We start from the raw sequence: 21,237 nt of genomic DNA, 5'->3' as shown, positions 1-21,237 counted from the left end.
TGAACATTTCCTTGGAGATAAGTGACATGGAAACTTAGAATGCTCTAAAATTCATTTATACTAACAAATATCTTAATGGAAAGTTAATATTAAACATCAAAGCAAGCAACTAAACTTGCTTAGCAGTTATGTATAATTCAGTGATTGCAATGCAAAATGTATCCTGGCACCTTTTCTGTCTCTGACCTATTTGTCATGAGAATTCTTCATTCATTCACTCTCATTCACCATTCTTGATATGATCATAGTGTGGATCCATTCTCGTGAAACTTCTCACTTAATATCATAAGTTTTCCCAGTTTTCCTCATCAATCCTCATGCATGTAGACTGAGTTGTGGGATTCACATACATAGATAACAAAGGCATTGTATATATCATCCTCTTTCCAGGAAGCAAGAATTCAAGAATTAAAACAATTACCAGGTGAAATTACTTCGTCTGTGGTTGAACCTGCAATTGTAAAAAGACAAGTTAAGTCAAAGCTAAATCCTATCTTTATTCAAACAAGTTTATATTATATTTTAATTTATAAGCCTACATTTCAGTCATATTAAGCATTGACACAGCACATTGTAGAGTCCTTGAAGTCAAGAAGACATGGGTTCACATCTTGTCCCTGGCACGTGCTGACCAGTCACACATACGGGCTGTGTGACCCTCTGGGTATTCTATCTAGTCAGCTCTTTGAGACTGAGTTGCAGAGAAAGTGCTGCCCTGAATTGGAGGAGGGGAGTTTCCTCATCTGGAAGGTCCCTTTACCAGTGAAATCACAAATGCAGTCCCTATCCTTAATATCATACACAAGATGTTTCTAAAATGGAAAAGAAACATTTCTTAAATGAAAACGTAAAGCATGAAGGAAGAATTATTAAGTCAGACTCAGAACCGTTCTTATTTTATGATACATATTTATCACAAGCTTACTCAATCCAAGTGTTTGAGTAACTGCTAAAAATATTTCTTCTTGGAAAAGTACAAAATGAACTGTGACTCTTTTCATTCTGCACTCATACAGTTATAGGACAACTTTATTGGCAGCTAGGACATGCAGTGGAGAGAGTGCCAGGACATACAGTCAGAAGACTCATGTTCCTGAGTTCATAATCCAGCCTCAGACACTTATTAGCTGTGTGATCCTAGGCAAGTCTTTTACTTCTACTCGCCTCGGTTTCCTCATCTTTAAAAAGATTTGGAGGAAGAACTGGCAAACCACTCCAGTATTTTTGCCAAGAAAACCCCAAATAAAGTTATGAAATCAAACACAATTGAAAATGATTGAACAACAAAAATAATTTTATATCATGGGTTTCTGCCTTACGAAAGTTTTGTTCCCAATAAATATTGCGGGCTAAAAAAACAATAGATTCAAGATAGAATTAGGTGAATTGATAGATGATAGATCCATAGTGGAGATATAAGTAAATCAAAAGAACTAAGCGTGTCTGGGAATCATTCTCAGTTTTTTCCTTTAGCGTGGGGAACCACTACCAAGTCCTACAGGACATCCCCAGGTGTTATGAGAGATTCAAAGGGCTAGATGCTATTGTGTTAGTTGATAAGCTCTCCAGCAAGTTGATTTATATATTCCTTGGTTGTGGCAACCACCACCAAGTTAGATCAGCCTACTGGGGATACACCTCTCCATCTTTAACTAGACTAATCTTTGGAAAGCCAGCATTATCAGTAGCAAGGATGTTGCTTCCCATCACTTCCTATTGCAAGTGAACAGCAGAAAGGGGACAAAGTCCCGCTAAGCTACTAGTTAGATAGACTAAATAAAAACACATTAGTGTGAAAGATAATCATCTTTAATGTTCTTATTTTGAAGATATTGAGGTTGAGAAAGATGGAGTTTCTTTGTTGTTGTCCAATTGTGTCTGACTCTTCATGGCCCCATTTTGGGGTTTTCCTGGCAATGATACTGGAGTGGTTTTCCACTTCCTTCTCCAGTTCATTTTACAGAGGAGAAAAGTGAGGCAAACAGGATTAAGTGACTTGCCCAGGGTCACACAACTAATAAGTGTCTGAGTTTGGATTTGAATTGATATCTTCCTGGCTCTAGGCCTGGCACTCTATCCACTGCACCACCTAGCTGCCCAGGAAAATGAAAAGACTTTTCTGATATTGTAGTACCAGTCAATGGCAGAACTGGTCTTCTGAATCCTGTTTTAATGCTCTTTCCATCAAAGTTCATAAAATCATGAAGAGTTTGGGAAGAGACTGTTCATCAAATTTTAGAATACCAAAACTAAGTGTTTATCTTCTTGGTAGAAGCAAGTTTATGAGAGATTAAAGAGAACAGTATGCTTAGCTTGCTTTCAGAGATTTACTTTTTATTCTATGGTAGGGAAATGAAGAAATTATGTATCTTGCAGAGACTAGGTGTTCAATAAATAGTGGCTAATTTAATATGAATTAGACATAAACATTCCTTTTCCATAGCCAAGCATTCTGTGACATGCCTGCATTTCATAAAGCAAGAAAGCAACAGCAAAATCAATTACCAGATAATGTTGCCTCTTCTGTGGTTGATGCTGGAATAGCGAAAAAGTCAGTGTAAATAAAATCTGTATTCCACATTTTGAGGTATGTCTTCTCTTATAAGGCATATATTTCAGTTATGTTAAGAAAAACATGGATGTAGTAAATGGGGAAAGAATTTTTATAGCTAATCTTGGGGATAAAGGCCTCATTTCTAGAATATATAGAGAACTGAGTCAAATGTACCACAGTACAAGTCATTCCCCAATTGATAAATGGTCAAAGGATATGAACAGGCAATTTTTAGAGGAAGAAATTAAAGATATCTATAATCATATGAAAAAATGCTCTAAATCAATTTTGATTAGAGAGATGCAAATCAAAACAACTCTGAGGTACCACATCACACCTATAAGATTGGCAAACATGACAGAACAGGAAAATGATAAATGTTGAAGAGGATGTGGGAGAGTTGGAACACTAATTCATTGTTGGTGGAGCTGTGAGCTGATCCAACCATTCTGGAGAGTGGTTTGGAACTATGCCCAAAGGGCTACAAAAATGTGCATACCCTTTGACCCAGCAATACCGCTTCTAGAACTGTATCCCCTAAAGATCATAAAAATGGGAAAGGGTCCCACATGTGCAAAAATATTTATAGCAGCACTCTTTGTAGTGGCCAAAAACTGGAAATCAAGGGGATGCTCATCAACTGGGGAATGACTGAATAAATTATGGTATATGAATGTAATGGAGTACTACTGCATCTTAAGAAATGATAAACAAGAAGACTTCAGAGAGGCCTGGAAGGACTTATATGATCTGATGCTGAGTGAAAGGAGCAGAACCAGGAGAACTCTGTGCACAGCAATAACTACAGTGTGCAAGAGTTTTTTTTGGTAGACTTGGAACTTCGTAACTACGCAAGAACTTAAAAAAAAAATTTCCCAATGGTCTTCTAAGGCAAAATGCCTTCCACATTCAGAGGAAGAACTATGGAATTCATTTGCAGAAAGTAGCAGATCATGTGTGTGTGTGTGTGTGTGTGTGTGTGTGTGTGTGTGTGTGTGTGTGTATTATGGTTTGATTTGTTATATGATTTCCTCCATTTATTTTAGTTCGTCTACACAGCATGACTATAGTGAAAATGTATTCAGTAGGAAAGTATGTGTAGATCCTATACAGAACTGTGTGCTGTCTTGGGGAGGGAGGGGGATGGTAGGGGGTAGGTAGGGGGGAAAAATCTAAGTTTTATGGTAATGATTGTAGAACATTAAAAATAAAAATAAAAAAAGAAAAGAATGAAATATTGGTTTTCAAAATTGAAAAGTGCTTTTTTTCTCTTAAATGAAATTATGAAATGAACAGAGAAATACTAAGAGAGTAAAAAATCTTTCTTTGTCTGTGAAAGGTTATAAGATCTCTTGTATTTGAGTGATGAGTAAAGATATTTCCAGTAATGGCAGAAATTCAGTTAGAAACTGGGAGGCTGTCTAAATCATGCAGTCATAAAATGATGAATTCTAGAAGTGTTGAGATGACAGTACAAACAACTGCCAAATAGTGTACTATTATTACACCAGGATGGATAGCATGAATGATGGACATTAACAGAGAATGCCAAAAATTCACTTTTAAGCCAATTGTTTCCAACTTCTCACCCATCAGAATTGTAAATGAGGATTGGAATGATAAGCGATGCATTGCCCATCAATCCCTGGTCTATTACAGGTTCTAACAGAGAGGTGAGTGAGTAGGAGGAGGCAGGGGAAGTGCAAGATATCCACAAATTAAATTGATTGAGAGAAAGAAACAGTTTAGCATAGAAAATGCCAGAATGTCAGAGCAGTATGAGACCTTAGAGTTCACCTTCACTAACTCTTTCATATTATATATGAGGGATCTGAGACTCAGGAAAATGGTAGAGCTTGTCCAAAGTCCCATTGCCACACAGTGACAGAGCTGAGACTGGAATTCATTTCTTGATTCCTACTCCAGAGCTCTTCCAATCAAAGTTTATAAAATAATGAAGGGTATGGGAAGAGTAAGATGGACTTGTTTGCCCAGTTTTGGAATATAAGAATTAAGGGTTAGCTTCTGAAGCAGAGAAGAGACCAAGTTATAAGAGATGAAAGTTAAATATTTAACTTGCTTGTGTGGAGTAGTGGGAGAGGGAGATAGTATATATACATATGGAGCAGTGGTTAATGAATAGTGGTTGATTTAATCTGAATTAAAGTAATTAAAAACCATTCCCTCTGAACAAATAAGTCTTGTCTACATTCTGTAAAGCAAGAAAAAGGAGGGGAGAAAGGGGGAATGAGGAAGGGGGTGAGGGAGAGAGAGAGAAAGAGAGAGAGAGAGAGAGAGAGAGAGAGAGAGAGAGAGTTACCAGAAGTATTCATTTCTGTGCTTGATGCTGAAATGACAAAAAGAAAGTGTAAATAAAATTTATATCACCAGGGAATAAGAGGTTGAAGATTGGTGTAGTCTTTATCTATACAATATGTTTCAGACGTATTCAGAATGGACATAAATAAAACAATATATGGAAGTTTTCTTAAATGAAAAATAAGAAAGAAATTCCAAAGCAGAGAGTTTTCTTGTTTGACTGTAAAATCTCATCAGAGATTATTATCATGTCTTTGACATGTCAATGAAAATATTTCTAGCCATGGCATAATAGAAGTAGTAATTAATTTTTATTTAATCATTAGTAACATACAAAATAGTATTTTGATAGTTTGATTTAGGACTCACAGAAAATAAGAAGACTCAAGATGGAATTAGTTAACTTCACAGATGACAGATCTATAGTAGAGAAAACAGTTAATGAAGGGAACTAAGGTTGCTTAGGTAATGTTCTTAACTTTTCTTTTTGTCATGGAGGGTAGATACCATATTTTGTAACAAAATAATCCTTGGTGATATTTTGAGGCATTAAACTGAATGGACCATGAACCAATGTGACATTTAACAACCTTTTATGTAACACAATTGAGGAATTCTTTGATCATAGTAATTCAAAACTATGTGGTAAACCTGCTGGTGAAAAGCCTCTCCATAATTAGTTGGGCTAGTGCTCTGAAAGTAGGCATTGTCTGTTGTTCAGATTGTACCTTCATATAACTTCCTGTCTTGTCATATCTTTTTGACAGAAATTTGACATATAGCAGTGAGAAAGAGAAATCTGAATAATCCATAAATTGTATAGACTGAATATAAGAACTCTTCAATTTGAAAATCACAGCATACCTGAGATAAAAGAGACCTTACTGAAAATCTACTCCATTCATCAATAAAAAAAAATTTGTATAGTATTTGAATGATGTACAATAAGTACAGACAGAATAATTACAAAAAATTAATTTATGTAAACATAAGGTAGTTTGGAAAGTAAGATACTGTGGGGGATCAGGAAAGGATTTGTATAGAAGGTGGTGCTTGAGCATCTTGGAGGAAGAGAGAGATTGTAAGAGCTGAAGATGAGCAGAAATTGCATTTTAGAAATAGGATATGGCCAATGTAAAGCCATGGGAGTAGGAAATGTAGAGTTGTGTGTGAGAAACTGAAAGAATGTCAGTGTGGTAGGATTGCAGAGTTATGGAAGGGAGAGTTATATATAAGGATCCTGGAAAGATAGGATGGGAAAAATGCAAGAAATTTATGAAAAGAGATTTAGCAGTTTGGTAAAGGTAGTACAAAAAATGTTGAAGAAAATAAGACCGTAAAAACCAGAATAGGCCAAATGGTAAAGGAGGTACAAAATGCTGGGGGAAAAACTTTAAAAATTAGCATTTGTCAAGCAGAAGCTAAGAGACATTGAGAAACAATCAGATAAAGTCAAAAGATTAAAAACAATAAAAGAAAATGTGAAACATAGGAAAAATGACTGACCTGGAAAAAGATTGAGAAAAGATATTTTAAAAATTATTAAACTACAACCACTGAAAAATAACTTGGAACTATGCCCAAAGAGTTACAACTTTGTGTAGATCTTTTGATCCCAGCAATTCTGCTACTATGACTATACCCCAAAGAGATAAAAGATAAAGGGAAAGGAACTACATATACAAAAGTATTTATTGCAGCTTTGTTTTGTTGTATCAAAGAACTGGAAATTGAAGGCATGCCCATCTATTTGAGAATGGCTAAATAAGTCATGGCATATGAATGTGCTGTAAGAAATGATGAAGAGTAAAAGGTTTCAGAAAAACCTGAGAAGACTTAAATGAACTGATGCAAAATGAAGGGAGAAAACATGGTACTCAGCAGCTGAAATATTGTAAAGCTAATCATCTATGATAGATTTAGTAACTCTGATCAATATAATGATCTACCACAACTCCAAAGGACTCATGATATAAAAGACTTTCCACCTTCAGAGACACAACTGATAGATTCAGAGTACAAATTGAAGAATATTTTTTTCCTTATTTTTCTTGCTTTTTTTTATTTTTGAGCATGACTAATGTGGAAATGTTTTCTATGACTTCATATGTATAAAGGATACTGTATTATTTACTTTCTCAATGGGTAGAGGAGGGGGTGGATGGAGGGAGAGAATTTGAAAAAATAAAATAAAAAAATTATTTGATTACCTGAAAGATACGATTGATTGAAAAAAGAGCCTAGACATCATATTTTAAGAAATTATAAAGAATTTACCATATATCAAGCATTAGGCTAAGTGCTAGGGATAAAAAGAAAGGCAAAAATGCAATCTCTGCTCTTAAGGAACTTGTATTCTAATGGAGATTTCTAAAGAACTGGATATATAGAAGATTTATACAGAGTAGATGAAAATAATTTGAATTTGCAGCCAGGAGACATGAGAAAAGGGTCTCCTCCAGGAGATGAGATTTAAATTGAGCCTTGATAGAAGCCAAGGAAATGAAGAAGCCAAAGTGATGGGTCAGAGAATTCTAGGAATGAAGGACAGGTAATGCAAAAATGGAAGACAGTATGTCCCATTTAAAGATCTGCAAGTAGGTGAGTGTATCTGGATCACAGAGGGTGTTGAAGGGAATAAAGCATGAATGTTGGAAAAGAGTGAAGAATAGGTATAGGACAGGTGAGGCACAGGGAGAGGTGAAATGATGTTATAATCAAAAAGGTGAATGTTGGAGTTTTTGATTAAGGAATTGGAAGACTTTGGGGTAATTATGAGATCCAATGTGCAATTATTCCAGTGTGTGACTGAAGGAGAGTGAAGAAATAGAATAGAAGATTGAGACCCACTGAGATGAAGTGACTGTTACAAGGTCACACAGTCAGTCAGGGGAAGAAGTGGTTTCCCAACTCCCAGTTCTGTGTACTTTCCAATGAAGTTTTTAAAATCATAAAGAGTATTAGAAAGGACTTGTAAACCATAATCTAGAATATGAGAAGTAGAGCTTACCCTCTTAAATTCTGAAGGGGAAAGTTTACAAGAGATGGGAAAAAATATAATATTTGATTTGATTTTAGAGATTCACTTTTATATAATAGTGAGAAAAATGAAGATATTTTAGGTGCCCATGGTTTTTCTGAAAGAGCAAGTGCTCAGTAATTATGGGTTGAATTTAGTTTGAATTAGACATAAATACTATTCTCTCTAAATAGCCAAGGAATTGTATGGTATATCTGAATTCTATAAAGCAAGAAGGAAGAGACAAAAACAATTACCTGGTGAAGTGGTCGCTTCTGTAGGTGATTCTGAAATTGCAAACATAACATTGGAAATAGAACTATATACCATCATTGGTTAATAAGAAGTTTGTGTTATATTTTCATTTAGAAGGTTTCATGGATTCAATTTAGATATGTTGGGATATCCAGTTTGAGCTGTGAGATGAGATCAGAGAGAAGCTAGAGTGTATCAGTAGTTATGAGAATCACATCTTTGGTCATATTAAGCAAAGACACAAAGTGTAGTCTTTTAAAATAATGAAGAACCACTATCATTCTCCAAATTCTCTAATATTGTAACTAGAGTTTACCTTCTGAAGCTCAGAAGAAGTAAATTTACAAGAGTTTAAAGAATGTATCATGTTAAACTAATCTTTAGAGACTTACTTGTATCTAGTGGTAGGGAAATGGAGAAAATATGGTTCAATGCCTTCGAAAAAGCATGTATTCAATAAATATTGGTTGAAACAATTAGAATTGGACTTAATCATCTCTCAAAATGAAGGCATTCAATGGCATGGCTATATTCCAGAAAGCAAAAAAAGCAGCAATAAAAAGTTACCAGGTGAAGTGGTCACATCGGTGGTTGATCCTGAAATAAAAAATAATAGTGAAAATCAAACCCAAACCACGTCTTCAAGAGACTTTTAGGAGTTATATTTTATTTACATGGTTGATGTTTCAAACATATCAAGAATAACTAAAAAAGAAAAAAGAATAAATACAAGATGTTGGATTCTGAAATGGAAAATTTGGAAGTTTTTTTGAATCAGAATCAAAGAAATCCTAGGAGAAAGTGGGAATTTTTCTTGTAAATAGTTATAAAGTATTTTGGTTTTGATCGATGAAAACCTTTCTAGTCACAACAATACTACAATTGGAAACTAATGTTTCTCTTCTTCGACCACTATCATATAAAAGAATATTTTGATACTTTGGGTTTAGGTGAAAATAATAAATAGAAAATAAATTGATATAATTTATATAATAATAATTTGATAAAATAAATTGATAAAATTGATATAATAATTGGTATAAAATAAAATAAATGGAAAAAATAGGAAAATTGATTAAAGGTAGAATTAGGCACATTCATGGTTAATGGATCTATAGGGGAGAGATAGCAGTTAATCAAGGATGCTAAGGTTTTCTGGGGAATATCTCTACATTTTTCTCTTTTACATGTAAAGCACCTATCATGTTTTACATAAAAAAGTGCCATTTGAAGAGAAAAGAGGAACTGAATTGAATGAACTATTAAGCAATCTGACACTTAACTGGCTACACATAAGAGAGTTGATTTATGAATCTTTTGATAATGTTAACTCAAATCTAGGTGATCAGCACATGGGTGAAGATCCTCTCCCGACTAAGCTATGCTGGTCCCCCGAAAATAGACATTGCCTGTTACACGTATTTCACATCACTTTCTTTTGTATTCTACCTCTTGACGGAAATTTGACTGATCACCCAAAAGAAAGAGAAACTGAATAAACCAGAAATTAGATTGTCTAAATAAAAGGTCCCTACAATCTGAAAATCACAACATGTAAGAGACAGAAGTGACAAATTCTAATCATTAATAAATAAATATTTATTTTATTTTCCCTATGTATCTTCCATATAATTTGTATATAGTTGTTTGCATGTTATCTTCCTCATTAGATTGTGTATGAAGGCAGGAACTGTCTTTTGCCTTTCTTTGTGTCCCAAGAGATTAGCCTGGCTCATAGCAGGTCCTTAACAAATTGTTATTGATTGATCAAGCACCCACTATGTGCCAGGTATTGTGCTAAGTGCTGAAGACACAAATGTAGAATCACGAAATAATTCTTACTCTCAAGGAATTTACATTCTAATGGAGAGATAAAATGTACATACATAAGTATATGCAGAATAAATATAAAGAGAATAAATCCAAGTAATAGTGAATAAAGATACTAGCAGTTGTTGGAACAAGGTAAAGCTTCATGTAGGTCATCTTTGAATAGCATCTTGAAGGAAGGGAGGAATTCTATGAGGTGAGGAAAGAGAATACATCCTAGACACCAGGAATCATCACAGAGATGGGAAATGGAGTATCTTGGTAAGAAATAGAACAAAGACCAATTTTACTGGATTTCAGGGTATGTTTATGTATAAAGAGGCTAGAAAGATAGATTGGTGCAAGGCTGTGAAGTGATTAAAATATGAAAAAAAATTTGTATTTTATTCTAGAATCAGTTGATTGATAAGGAGATGGTCAGATCTGTGCTTAAGTAAAATAATTCTGAGAGTAGCTAGGTGACTCGGTGGATAGAACACTGGGCGTCGCATAAGAAAGACCTGAGTTCAAATTTGACCTCAGATCTCTAGCTCTGTGACCCTGGGGAAATCACTTAACCCTGTTTGCGTAGTTTGCTCATCTGTAAAATGAGCTGGAGAAGGAAATGGGAAACTACTCCAGTATCTTTGGCAAGAAAACCCCAAACAGTGTTGTGAAGAATCAGACATAACTGAAAAGTCACTAAACAACAAAAATAATTTTGACAGCTATATCAAAGACAGTTCAGAGCGAAGAGAGAGAGTTGAGGCAGGGAGATGAATTAGGTGGCTGTTAAAATATGCTAAGAGAAGAGTAACATAAGCCAGAACCCAAGTGGTGATTGTGTGAAGTGATACAAGGGGTCACATGGAGAGATATTGAGGAGGCAGAAATGGCAAGATTAGGTGCGTGAAGCAAGGGAAAGTAAACGGTTATGATTCTGAGATTACAAATCTGAGAGATGGTAATAATCATGATACTACTGATAGAAAGAAAGAAATTTATAAAAGGAATAGATTTAGTGGGAAAGATAATAAGTACTGTTTTGTATAAATAGAGTTGGAAATTTCTCTGGGATACATAATTTGAATCTCCAGTCAACAACAGATAATCTAAGACTGAAGCTAAGGGAGAAACCATGGATGGATAAATAGATTTGTGAGTCACCTGCATAGGGATGATAATTACACCCATGGGAGCTGATGCAGCCCCCAAGTAAGACACTATAGAAAGAACAGAGGAGGCCCAGAATAAAGCCTTCATGAACCCCCACAGTTAATGGCTATCACATAGCTGAAGAACCAACAAAGAACCTGGAGGAGGAATAGTCAGACTGAGAGCAGGAGGCAGCAGTGTTACCAAAAGCCAGATAGCAAGGAGCATCCAAGAGAAGAGGTGACCGGTGTATCAAGTGTTCCTCATCAGCAGCTCTGCTGGGTTTCTCCAGGGAACATCATGCTTCCTTCAGTATAGCCTGATCAGATGCAGTCTCATTACCATACACATTGACTGTTTGCTACTCAGCACCTTCTCAGCTCCCTCAGTTGCCTCTCCTCTGACTGCAGGGCTGAAGGGTGGAGGAGGAAACTCTTACCAATGCCTTTCTTTATAGAGGAGTCCAAACTTTTCAGGTAACTCTCTATTTTCTATCAAAGACTTTAATTGATTTCTCCATGGAATATCATGATGCACCCACCTGGTAACCCATCTCTGCATTTTCAACTTTCTTTTGTGCATTGACTTCCCCCATTAGCTTGTAAGCTGCTGGAAGGAAGGTACTGCATTTTGTATTTTAATTATTCTCCCCAGTGCTTAGCACATAGTAGGTATCAAATAAATATTTATTGAATTGAGGTGAAGTCATTAAGGATAAGGATTGAGAAAAGGAGCATTAGATTTGGCAGTTAGGAAGTCATTGGTAACCCTGAAGTGGGCAGCTGAATCATGAGTTCAGAAGTCAGAGTGAAGAGGACCTGGTAGACTGTGAGAAGACAGGATGCCATGGGTTGCAGATAACATTTTGGGAACTTGGCTAAGAAAGAGAGGAGAGACACAGAAAGATATCTTGAGGGAATGTGAAAAGTAGTCAGTAAATGAAGAAGATACATGCCCATGGCCTTGCAGAGAGACAAGGCATTCAATAACCTTGGGTTGACTTAATTTGAAATAGATACAAACACCATTCCCTCTAAATAACCAGTGTATTTTGTGTTATATTGACATTACATAAGGAACAAAAATAATTACCAGAAATGGTTACTTCTGTGGTTGATTCTGAAATTACAAAAACAAAAAAGCAGTGTTAATTAAATCTACATCCTGTAATGAATGAACAGTTGAATTAACAATTATGCTTTCATTTAGAAGATTTATACTTTGGTTCTGTTAGGAAAAGGCATAAAATGTAGACTTTAAAATGTCAAGGAGAAAAGAATTGTTTTCTGGTGTGGCACTTTGTGAACATTGAGCAACTGAGAGGTGATTAATGAATTCCTTAGTGATAGCACCCCATAACCAAATTGATGGTATCTCTCAGGGATGAGTCCATTGGTCCTCAGAAAGCAGACATTGTCTGTTGTTAGAACTGTTTCACGTGACTTGCTGTTTTGTTGTATCTTGACAGAATGAACAGTAACAAGTATAGAAGTCATGAAAAGTCATGAATTAGGTGATCTGAATAAAAGAACTCTTCATCCTGAAAACTGACACCATGTCTGAGCTGGTGATCTGTTCTAGCTCACTTATTATACTCATGAACAAGCTGAGGGCCAGAAAAAATGGAATGACTTATCTGTGGTCAAACAGCTATCAGTGGCAAAGTTGGCTCTAGAGCCCAAGTGTTTTGATACACAGTTCAGTGCTCTACCAATTAAAGTTTATAAGAGCCTGAAGAATTACTATCATTCACCAAATTTCACAATATTAGAATTAGAGTTTATCTTTATGTAACTCTAAAGGAGGACATTTTGGAGAAATCAAAAAGTAAAAAATAATTAGCTTCCCTTCATAGACATGCTTGTATGTCTATGAGAATGGAGGAATGATCTGTCCATTAGATAGTGAGCTCCTTGAAGGCAGGAACTATCACTTGCGTTTGTATTCCCAGCCCTTTGTATTAGCAAGCCCTTACTAAATGCTTATTGATTAACTGACTGATGTATTGGATGCCTTGCAAAGACAGATAAACAACAAACATGCTTTGATTTCATTTGATTTAGACATAATATTCCAACTCTACTTACCAGACAAGGTGGTCTCTTCTGTGGTTGATGCTGAAATAAAAAAAGGAGCATAAATTAAACCTAAATCACATTTTAAGGGAATGAATATTCTGAAGAGTATAGTTTCATTTATACTCAATTTAAATACTTAACAATGTTAGGTTACAACCCTATTAAACTAAGAAATAAGATAATGGCTTCTTTAATGGAAAATTGAAGAGAGGAAAGTTTTTCTTCCATGGACCATGAAATAGGAATTATAGAGATGGAAAATGAATAGTTTTCTGTTTTATTCTTATAGAGTCATCATAGCCTCTTTCCTTTGAAGGATCAACGAGAGTCCTTGTAGGAATGGCAGACATGCAGTAAGATACAGTGCATCATTTCACATGCCCATATTAATGATGATATCTTGAAGTATTGAAATGATAATATAATCAACTCTGAAATACTTAGTATAATCATAGTATTTCATGGATAGATACATTCACAGATAATTTCAAAAAATAATTTCAATCAATTGCTATATATTTTGCACCAAGAGAACTGAAAATATTATCCTTAGTAGCAATAGCATTAGCTAAAACATACAAATATTATACATACATATATGCATACATACACACACACACACACACATATATATATATATATATATATATATATATATATATATATATATATATATATATATATATATATAAACATAGGTAGGGTTTTGAAGTATGTAAAGAGCTTTTCACATATTATCTTATTTGATTTTTACACCAAGATTGTGAGGTAGATGGTGTCATTCCCATTTTACAAATGAAGAAATAAGGACTGATAAAGGTTGAACCTTACCCAGTTACATAGGTAGGAAGTATCTGAGTCAGGGTTTGAATCAGGATTCCATGTCTTTATGCACTATACTATCCAACTACCTCCCATATTCACATTAAATTTTCAGTTATGCATTGCACATAATTTCAATTTTTATTCTGCTTTTTGACAGAGAAATGAGTGAGTAGCAAGAAGGTAGGGACAATTTAGAATGTCCACAGATTAGACTAAACTCCTTGTTATAAAATATACTAGGATAAGAGAATTGTAAAGTGTGCTGGAGAATGAATCCAACTCTCATCTCATAGGGATGAAGTCACTTGTTAAAGGTCTCATACATAGTCAGCCAGAAGCGGAGTTATTGTGTGAATCTAAGAAATGGAAATTTCCATCAAATCAAACAAACTGATAAAGTTTCTAAAATCATGAAGGTTATGAGAAGAGTCAAGATGATCTTGTTTACCAAACTCCAGAATACCTAGACCTAGAACTTAGACTCCGAAGCTGGGAAGAGACAAAATGTGAAAATGAAAAAAAAACTAGGATTTTTTACTTGGCTTGAGAGACGTCTGTAGACAATAATGAGGGAGTGGGGAAATTATGTGCTCTCTGGTTTACAAAGAACAGGTGCTCAACAAATATTAGTTGATTTAATGTGAACTAAATTTAAACATCATTCTCTCTGAATAACACAGGAATTCTGTGGCATGTCCATGTTCCACAAAGCGAGAAAGCAGCAACAAATGTAATTTACCAGATGAAACGATCTCTTCAGTTGTTGGTGCTGAAATCACAAAAAGACAGTATGAAGCATAGCAAATCTCATCATCATGGACAAAACACTTAGGAGTTCTATTTTCATCCATACATTTTTAGTCTCAGATATGCTAAGCACAGAAACAAGTTATTTGGCCCTAAATTGAAAATCAAAAATAGGAAAATTTTTATTGAATCAAAATGTGAAGGAAGAATAGAGAAATCCTAAGGCAGAGAGGAAATATTTCTTTTTTGCTTTGAGAGAATTCATCACACAGTGTCTTGTCTTTAGTCACACAATTGATTATTTTACTCAGCACAATATAAATAGATGGGATATCCATCACATCCTCAGTAGCCCCAGCTCCTCTGATTGGAAGCTGGAGGGTGCAGCACACACTCTCCCCAAAGCCTCCATTTAAAGAATACTCAGAAACTTAGTGAACTCATTTCCCATCAGCTTCACTCTTTGGATTCAACTCCCCCATCACACCTCTGGGCAAGGTACCTTTGCTCCTCTCTTTCCAAACATTTCCTCCCTTTTCGCTTTCTGTTTTGTGTGTTGTTTCCTCATTAAATTGTAAGGTCCTGGAGGGCAGGGACTGTCTTTTTTATTTTTATCCCCAGGGCTTAGCACAGTGCCTGGCACAGAGCAGGTACATGATGAATGTTTACTGAATTGAGTTGAAGTCAATAAGGATAAGGATTGAGAAAAAGGACCATTAGATTTGGCAGTTAAAAAGTCATTGGTAACCTTGCAGTGGGCAGCTTCAGCTGAATCATGAGTTCCCAAGCCAGAATGAAGAGTATCTGGTAGACTGGGAGGAGAGAATGCCATGGGTGTAGACAACTTATTTTGGGAACTTGGCTAAGAAAGAGAGGAGAGACACAGAAAGATCTCTGGAAAAATGGTAGGGTTAATCAAAGTTTTTTATGCTTTGGGGACAATGAAAGATGTTTAAAGTCAGTATGGAAAGAGCCAGTCATCAGGGAGAGATTGAAGATGACAGAAGTTATAGAGGAGAACTGAGTTGGAGAATTTAAAAGGGAGAGGGTTTGGCCTTAACAAAGAGAAGGGATGTTTCATTAAAAGAGATTAGGGAAAGCAGGAGAGAGGGGGAAATGATGTCAAAGTCTTTAGGAATAAAGAGACTAAGGAGCTCATGGGGAATTACTTTAATTTTCTTAGTAAAAAAAGTAATGAGAATTTCACCTAAGAGGGAGGCAGGAGGTGGTGATGGGAAGGAATGAGAAGGCAAGGTAAGGTTTCTAAAAGCTTCTGTTGGGAGCAGGGATAGGGAAGGAAGGAGGGACAAATGAAAGGGATACCTTGCTGTGGTGCCCAGTTGAAGGTGAAGCTAAGTATCATGAATTTATAGTTTACAAGGTCATCATGGTTGGGTTATCTCCTTCAACTCTAGATGCAGCATGTACAGAAAGCAGGATCAAGGAGGCTGATGATAGGAGTAAACTAGAGTTAGGACTAGTAAGGAAAGAAGTTTGACTGGACAAAGGAATGAAGGGATTGGAACAGTGTGGAATTGAAATTGGTCAACCACAGGGTCGAGTGAGCAGGGAGAAAAGTGAAGTAAGAGGTGCAAGATGGCCAGACAAAGTGCTCTAGAGGTGGAGGGTTATTTTTTATCAGTTACTCCACAGGCATTTGTTCAGCACCTAAGATGTGCCAAGCATTGGGCTGTGTACTAGAGATGAAATGAAAGGGAAAACCAGCTTCTGTCTTTAAGGAAGTTCCACTTTCATGGAGGTTTTGTAAAGGACTAGATATAGAGATGATTTATTCAGAGCAGATAAAGATATACTGGAAAAAAAAAGGCATTTGACTTTGCATTCAAGGGTCCCAGGAAAGACCTCCTGCAGAAAGAAGGTGGGATTTGAAGTGATCCTGGAAGGAAGCCAGGGAGATGATGAGGTGAAGGTGAGGGGTCAGGACACTCCAGGTGTGGAAGTTAGGTAGTGTAAAGTCACTGAGATGGGAGACAGAGTCACATTCAAGGAATTTGTTAGTCAGCGTATCTGGGTCATAGAGTGTGTAGAAGGGAGTAAGGTATGAAAAGCTAGAAAAGAGAGCAAATAAAGATGTAGGCAGGTTGAGGCATATAGGAGTTGGAATGAGAGGTTTTAATCAGAAAGGGAAGTACTGGAGTTTTTTGTTAAGGAAGTGGAATATTTGTGAGCAACTGTGTGATCCAGGGTGCAACTATCCCAGTGTGTGACTGATGGGGAATGAAGAAATAGATGAGGAAACTGAAGCTCATTAAGCTGAAGGAACTTATACAAGGTCGCACTGCAAGTCAGGGGAGGAACTGGTCTCCTATATCCCACTTTTTTGTTTTATTCATTAAAGTTTATAAAATTATGAAGGGTATTGGAAGGGACCCCTTCAGCATTATCTGTACTATTACAGATAATAATTAGCTTTTTAAGCCTTGGGGAGGCCAGATTATAGAAGTTATTTCATTTGATTTCAGTGGATTGATTGTAAATAGTAGTCAGAAAATGAAGAAACTACATGCCCATGGCCTTGCAGAGAGACAAGGTAATTTTGGGTTGATTTCATTTGAAATAAATACAAACACCATTCCCTCTTGATAGCCAGGGTATTTTGTGCTATATTCCATAAAGCGAGAAATCAGCAACAAATATAATTACCATGTGAAATGGTTACTTCTGTGGTGGATGCTGAAATTATAAAAACCAAAAACCAGTGAAAATAAAATCTACATCCCACAATTATTAAGTTACTTTAACAATTATAATTTCATTTAGAAGGTTTATACTTCAGGCATATTAGGAAAAGAAATAAAATGCAGGTTTTAAAGTGTTGAGACAAAAAAAGGAATTTTCCCTTTCAAATTATAAGATAGATAGAATACTTATGCGGAGAATAAGAAATTTTCTTGTTTGCTAAGTATTATCATAGACTCTCTTGTGTTTGAATGAAAAGTGAAAATATTTTTAAGCATGGCAGAAATTCAGTTAAAAAGAGGGAGCCTCTATAAGGCATGCACTTATATGAATGCCAGATCATTTAAGTATAGACATGACAGTACAATAAACACAGTGCCTCTGAAAAATGTACAATAAATATTGGTCGATTTAATTTAAATTGGACACAAATAGCATTTCTTCTCAATAACCAAGGGATTCTGTAGTTTGTCTGCATTTTATAAATCAAGAAAGCAGCAAAACAACAGTAATAAAAACAAAGCAATTACCAGATGAAGAGGTAACTTCTGTGGTAGATTCTGAAATTGCAAAAAGACCATGTAAGTAAAATCTACAATCCATCTTTGGTGAACAGGTATCTTCATAGTAATGTTTTCATTTACAAGGTTTATTTTTTAATTTCATCAAGCATAGGTGCATAGTGCTGGCTTCTAAAATGGAAATGGAAAATATGGAAGTTTTTCTCTTAAAATAAACTATGAAGTGGACCAATGAATATTAAGGACAGGAGTCAGAATATTTTTGTTTGTTTGCTTGTGAAAAGTTATCAGAGTTTTATATTTTTGACATAGTATTAAAACCATTTCCCATCCTTCAATGATAATATTAGAAACTGGAATCTTCTCCAGTAGTTTACCCCAATACTAATTTAAGTGCTAATATTATACTCTAGGTGCTGACCTCATGGAAAATTACTAGACTCACAATGAAGGAAGGTAAATTTGTGAATAATGAATCCCTAGAGAAGAGACATGAGTAAATCAAATGAGCTAAGGATGCCTGAGGAACTCGCCTAACTCTCTTCCTCTTTGACAAGGAGGGCAGCTACCACATTCTCCAGTCAAGTCAACAAGTATTTATTGAGCACCTACTATGTGCCAGACACTATGCCCAGTTCTGGGGAAACAAAGAAAGGCAAAAGAAATACCTATAAAAATAAAAAATAAACATTCCCTGATCTTAAGGAGCTTGTAGTCACCCACAGAATATCCACTTGATATTATTTTGAGGGATTGAATGCCCCATTTTCCTGTGTGGCACTTTATGAGCCCTTGAGCAACTGAGAGATGATTAATGAATTCCTTAGTGATGGCACTCCATTACCAAATTGACGGTCTCCTAAGGATGAGTCGATGCATTGGTCCTCAGAAGGCAGACATTGTCTATTGTTAGAACTGCTTCTTATGTTTTTCTGTTCTGTTGTGTCATGATAGAATGAGCAGTAACAAGTAGAGAAGTCATGGAAAATCATGAATTAGGTGATCTGAATAAAAGGAGTCTTCATCCTAAAAACTGACACTATATCTGAGCTGGTGATCTGTTCTAACTCACTTATTATACTTGTGAGTAAGCTGAGGGCCAGAAAAAATGAAATGAATTATTCATGGTCAAACAGCCACCAGTGGCACAGTTGACTCTAGAGGACAAGTGTTTTGATACACAGTTCAGTGCTCTATCTATTAAAGTTTATAAGATTCTGAAATTCACTAAATTTCATAATATTAAATGAGATTTTATCTTATATAACCCTAAAGAAGGACATTTTGGAGGAATAGAAAAGTGAAAAATAATTAACTTCCCTTCTTAGACATGCTTGTATATCTATGAGAATGGAGGAATGATCTGTCCATTAGATAGTGAGCTCCTTGAAGGCAGAAGCTATCACTTGCCTTTGTATTCCCAGCCCTTTGTATTAGCAAGCCCTTACTAAATGCTTATTGATTAACTGACTGATGTATTGGATGCCTTGCAAAGACAGATAAACAACAAACATGCTTTGATTTCATTTGATTTAGACATAATATTCCAACTCTACTTACCAGACAAGGTGGTCTCTTCTGTGGGTGATGCTGAAATTAAAAAAAAAGGAGCATAAATTAAACCTAAATCACATTTTAAGGGAATGAATATTCTGAAGAGTATAGTTTCATTTATACTCAATTTAAATACTTAATGTTAAGTCACTGCCCTATTAAACAATGAAATAAGATAATGGCTTCTTTAATTGAAAATTGAAGAGAGGAAAATTTTTCTTGCATGAAACCATAAAAATAGTCAGGAATATAGAGATGGAGAATGAATATTTTTGTTTTATTCTTATAGAGTCATCATAGTCTCTTTCCTTTGAAGGATTAGTGACAGTCCTTATAGGAATGGCAGACGCAATAAGATATGGTGCATCTTTCCACATGCCCATATTAATGATAATATCTTGAAGTATTGAAATGATAATATCACCAACCCCTAAATATTTAATATAATCATAGTATTGCATGGATAGATATATTCACAGATAATTTCAAAAAAATAACTTCAGTCAGTTGCTATGAATTCTTCACCAACAGGATTGAAAATATTATCATTAGTTGTAATAATAACATTCACTAACATATACAAATATTACACATACATACATATATAGACATAGGTAGGGCTTTGAAGTATATAAAGAGCTTTTCATATGTTATCTTATTTGATTCTTACACCAAGATTGTGAGTTCTTTTATTATTATTCCCATTTTACAAATGAAGAAATAAGGAGTGATAGAGGTTGAAACTTACCCAGTTACACAGGTAGGAAGCATTTGAGTTAGGGTTTGACCTCAGGTATTGCTGATTCTATGTTTTTATGCACTATGCTATCCAACTACCTCTTTTATTCACATTAAATTTTCCATTATGCATTGCACATGATTTCAATTTTTATTCTACTTTTTGACAGGGAAATGGGTGAGGAGTAAGAATGAAGGGACAATTTAGAATGTCCACAGATTAGACAGACTGACTCTAAACTCCTTGTTATAAAATATACTAGAATAACAGAATTGTAAAGTGTGCTAGATATTGAATCTAACTCTCATCCCATAGGGATGAAATCATTTGTTAAAGGTCTCATACATAGCCAGCCAGAACCAGAGTTATTCTATGAATCTAAGACCTAGCCATTTCTGTCAAATCAAACAAACTGATAAAGTTTCTGTTATCATCAATGTTATGAGAAGAGCCAAGATCATCTTGTTTACCAAACTCCAGAATACCTAGAACTAGGACTTACATTCTGATTCTGGGAAGAGACAAAATTGTGAAAGATGAAAAACAAGACTAGGATTTTTTACTTGGCTTGAGAGACGTCTGTAGACAATAATGAGGGAGTGGGGAAATTATGTGCTCTCTACAAAGAACAGGTGCTCAACAAATATTAGTTGATTTAATTTGAACTAAATTTAAACATCATTCTCTCTGAATAACACAGGAATTCTGTGGCATGTCTATGTTCCACAAAGCAAGAAAGCAGCAACAAATATAATTTACCAGATGAAATGATCTCTTCAGTTGTTGGTGCTGAAATCACAAAAAGATAGTATGAAGCATAGCAAATCTCATCTTCATAGACAAAACATTTAGGAGTTCTATTTTCATCCATACATTTTTAGTCTCAGATATGCTAAGCACAGAAACAAGTTATTTGGCCCTAAATCGAAAATCAAAAATCGGAAAATTTTTATTGAATCAAA

General features: G+C 35.3%; 1 protein-coding gene across 1 annotated transcript in view; it reads right to left on the bottom strand.

The window, feature by feature from the left end:
- LOC140511089 (scavenger receptor cysteine-rich domain-containing protein DMBT1-like) overlaps positions 1–21,237 on the bottom strand; it is a 244,342-nt gene that overhangs the window by 115,208 nt on the left and 107,897 nt on the right. The window contains 5 exon segments of the mRNA XM_072620114.1: positions 8,150–8,179; positions 8,715–8,744; positions 12,204–12,230; positions 13,199–13,228; positions 19,543–19,572. Of these exon segments, the coding sequence (XP_072476215.1) occupies positions 8,150–8,179; positions 8,715–8,744; positions 12,204–12,230; positions 13,199–13,228; positions 19,543–19,572 (147 nt within the window).

This window comes from Notamacropus eugenii, chromosome 1, assembly GCF_028372415.1.
Source record: "Notamacropus eugenii isolate mMacEug1 chromosome 1, mMacEug1.pri_v2, whole genome shotgun sequence".
In the NCBI taxonomy this organism is placed as follows: Eukaryota; Metazoa; Chordata; class Mammalia; order Diprotodontia; family Macropodidae; genus Notamacropus; species Notamacropus eugenii.
Note: the sequence above shows the minus strand (reverse complement) of the source record. Positions and strands in the feature narration are given on the sequence as shown.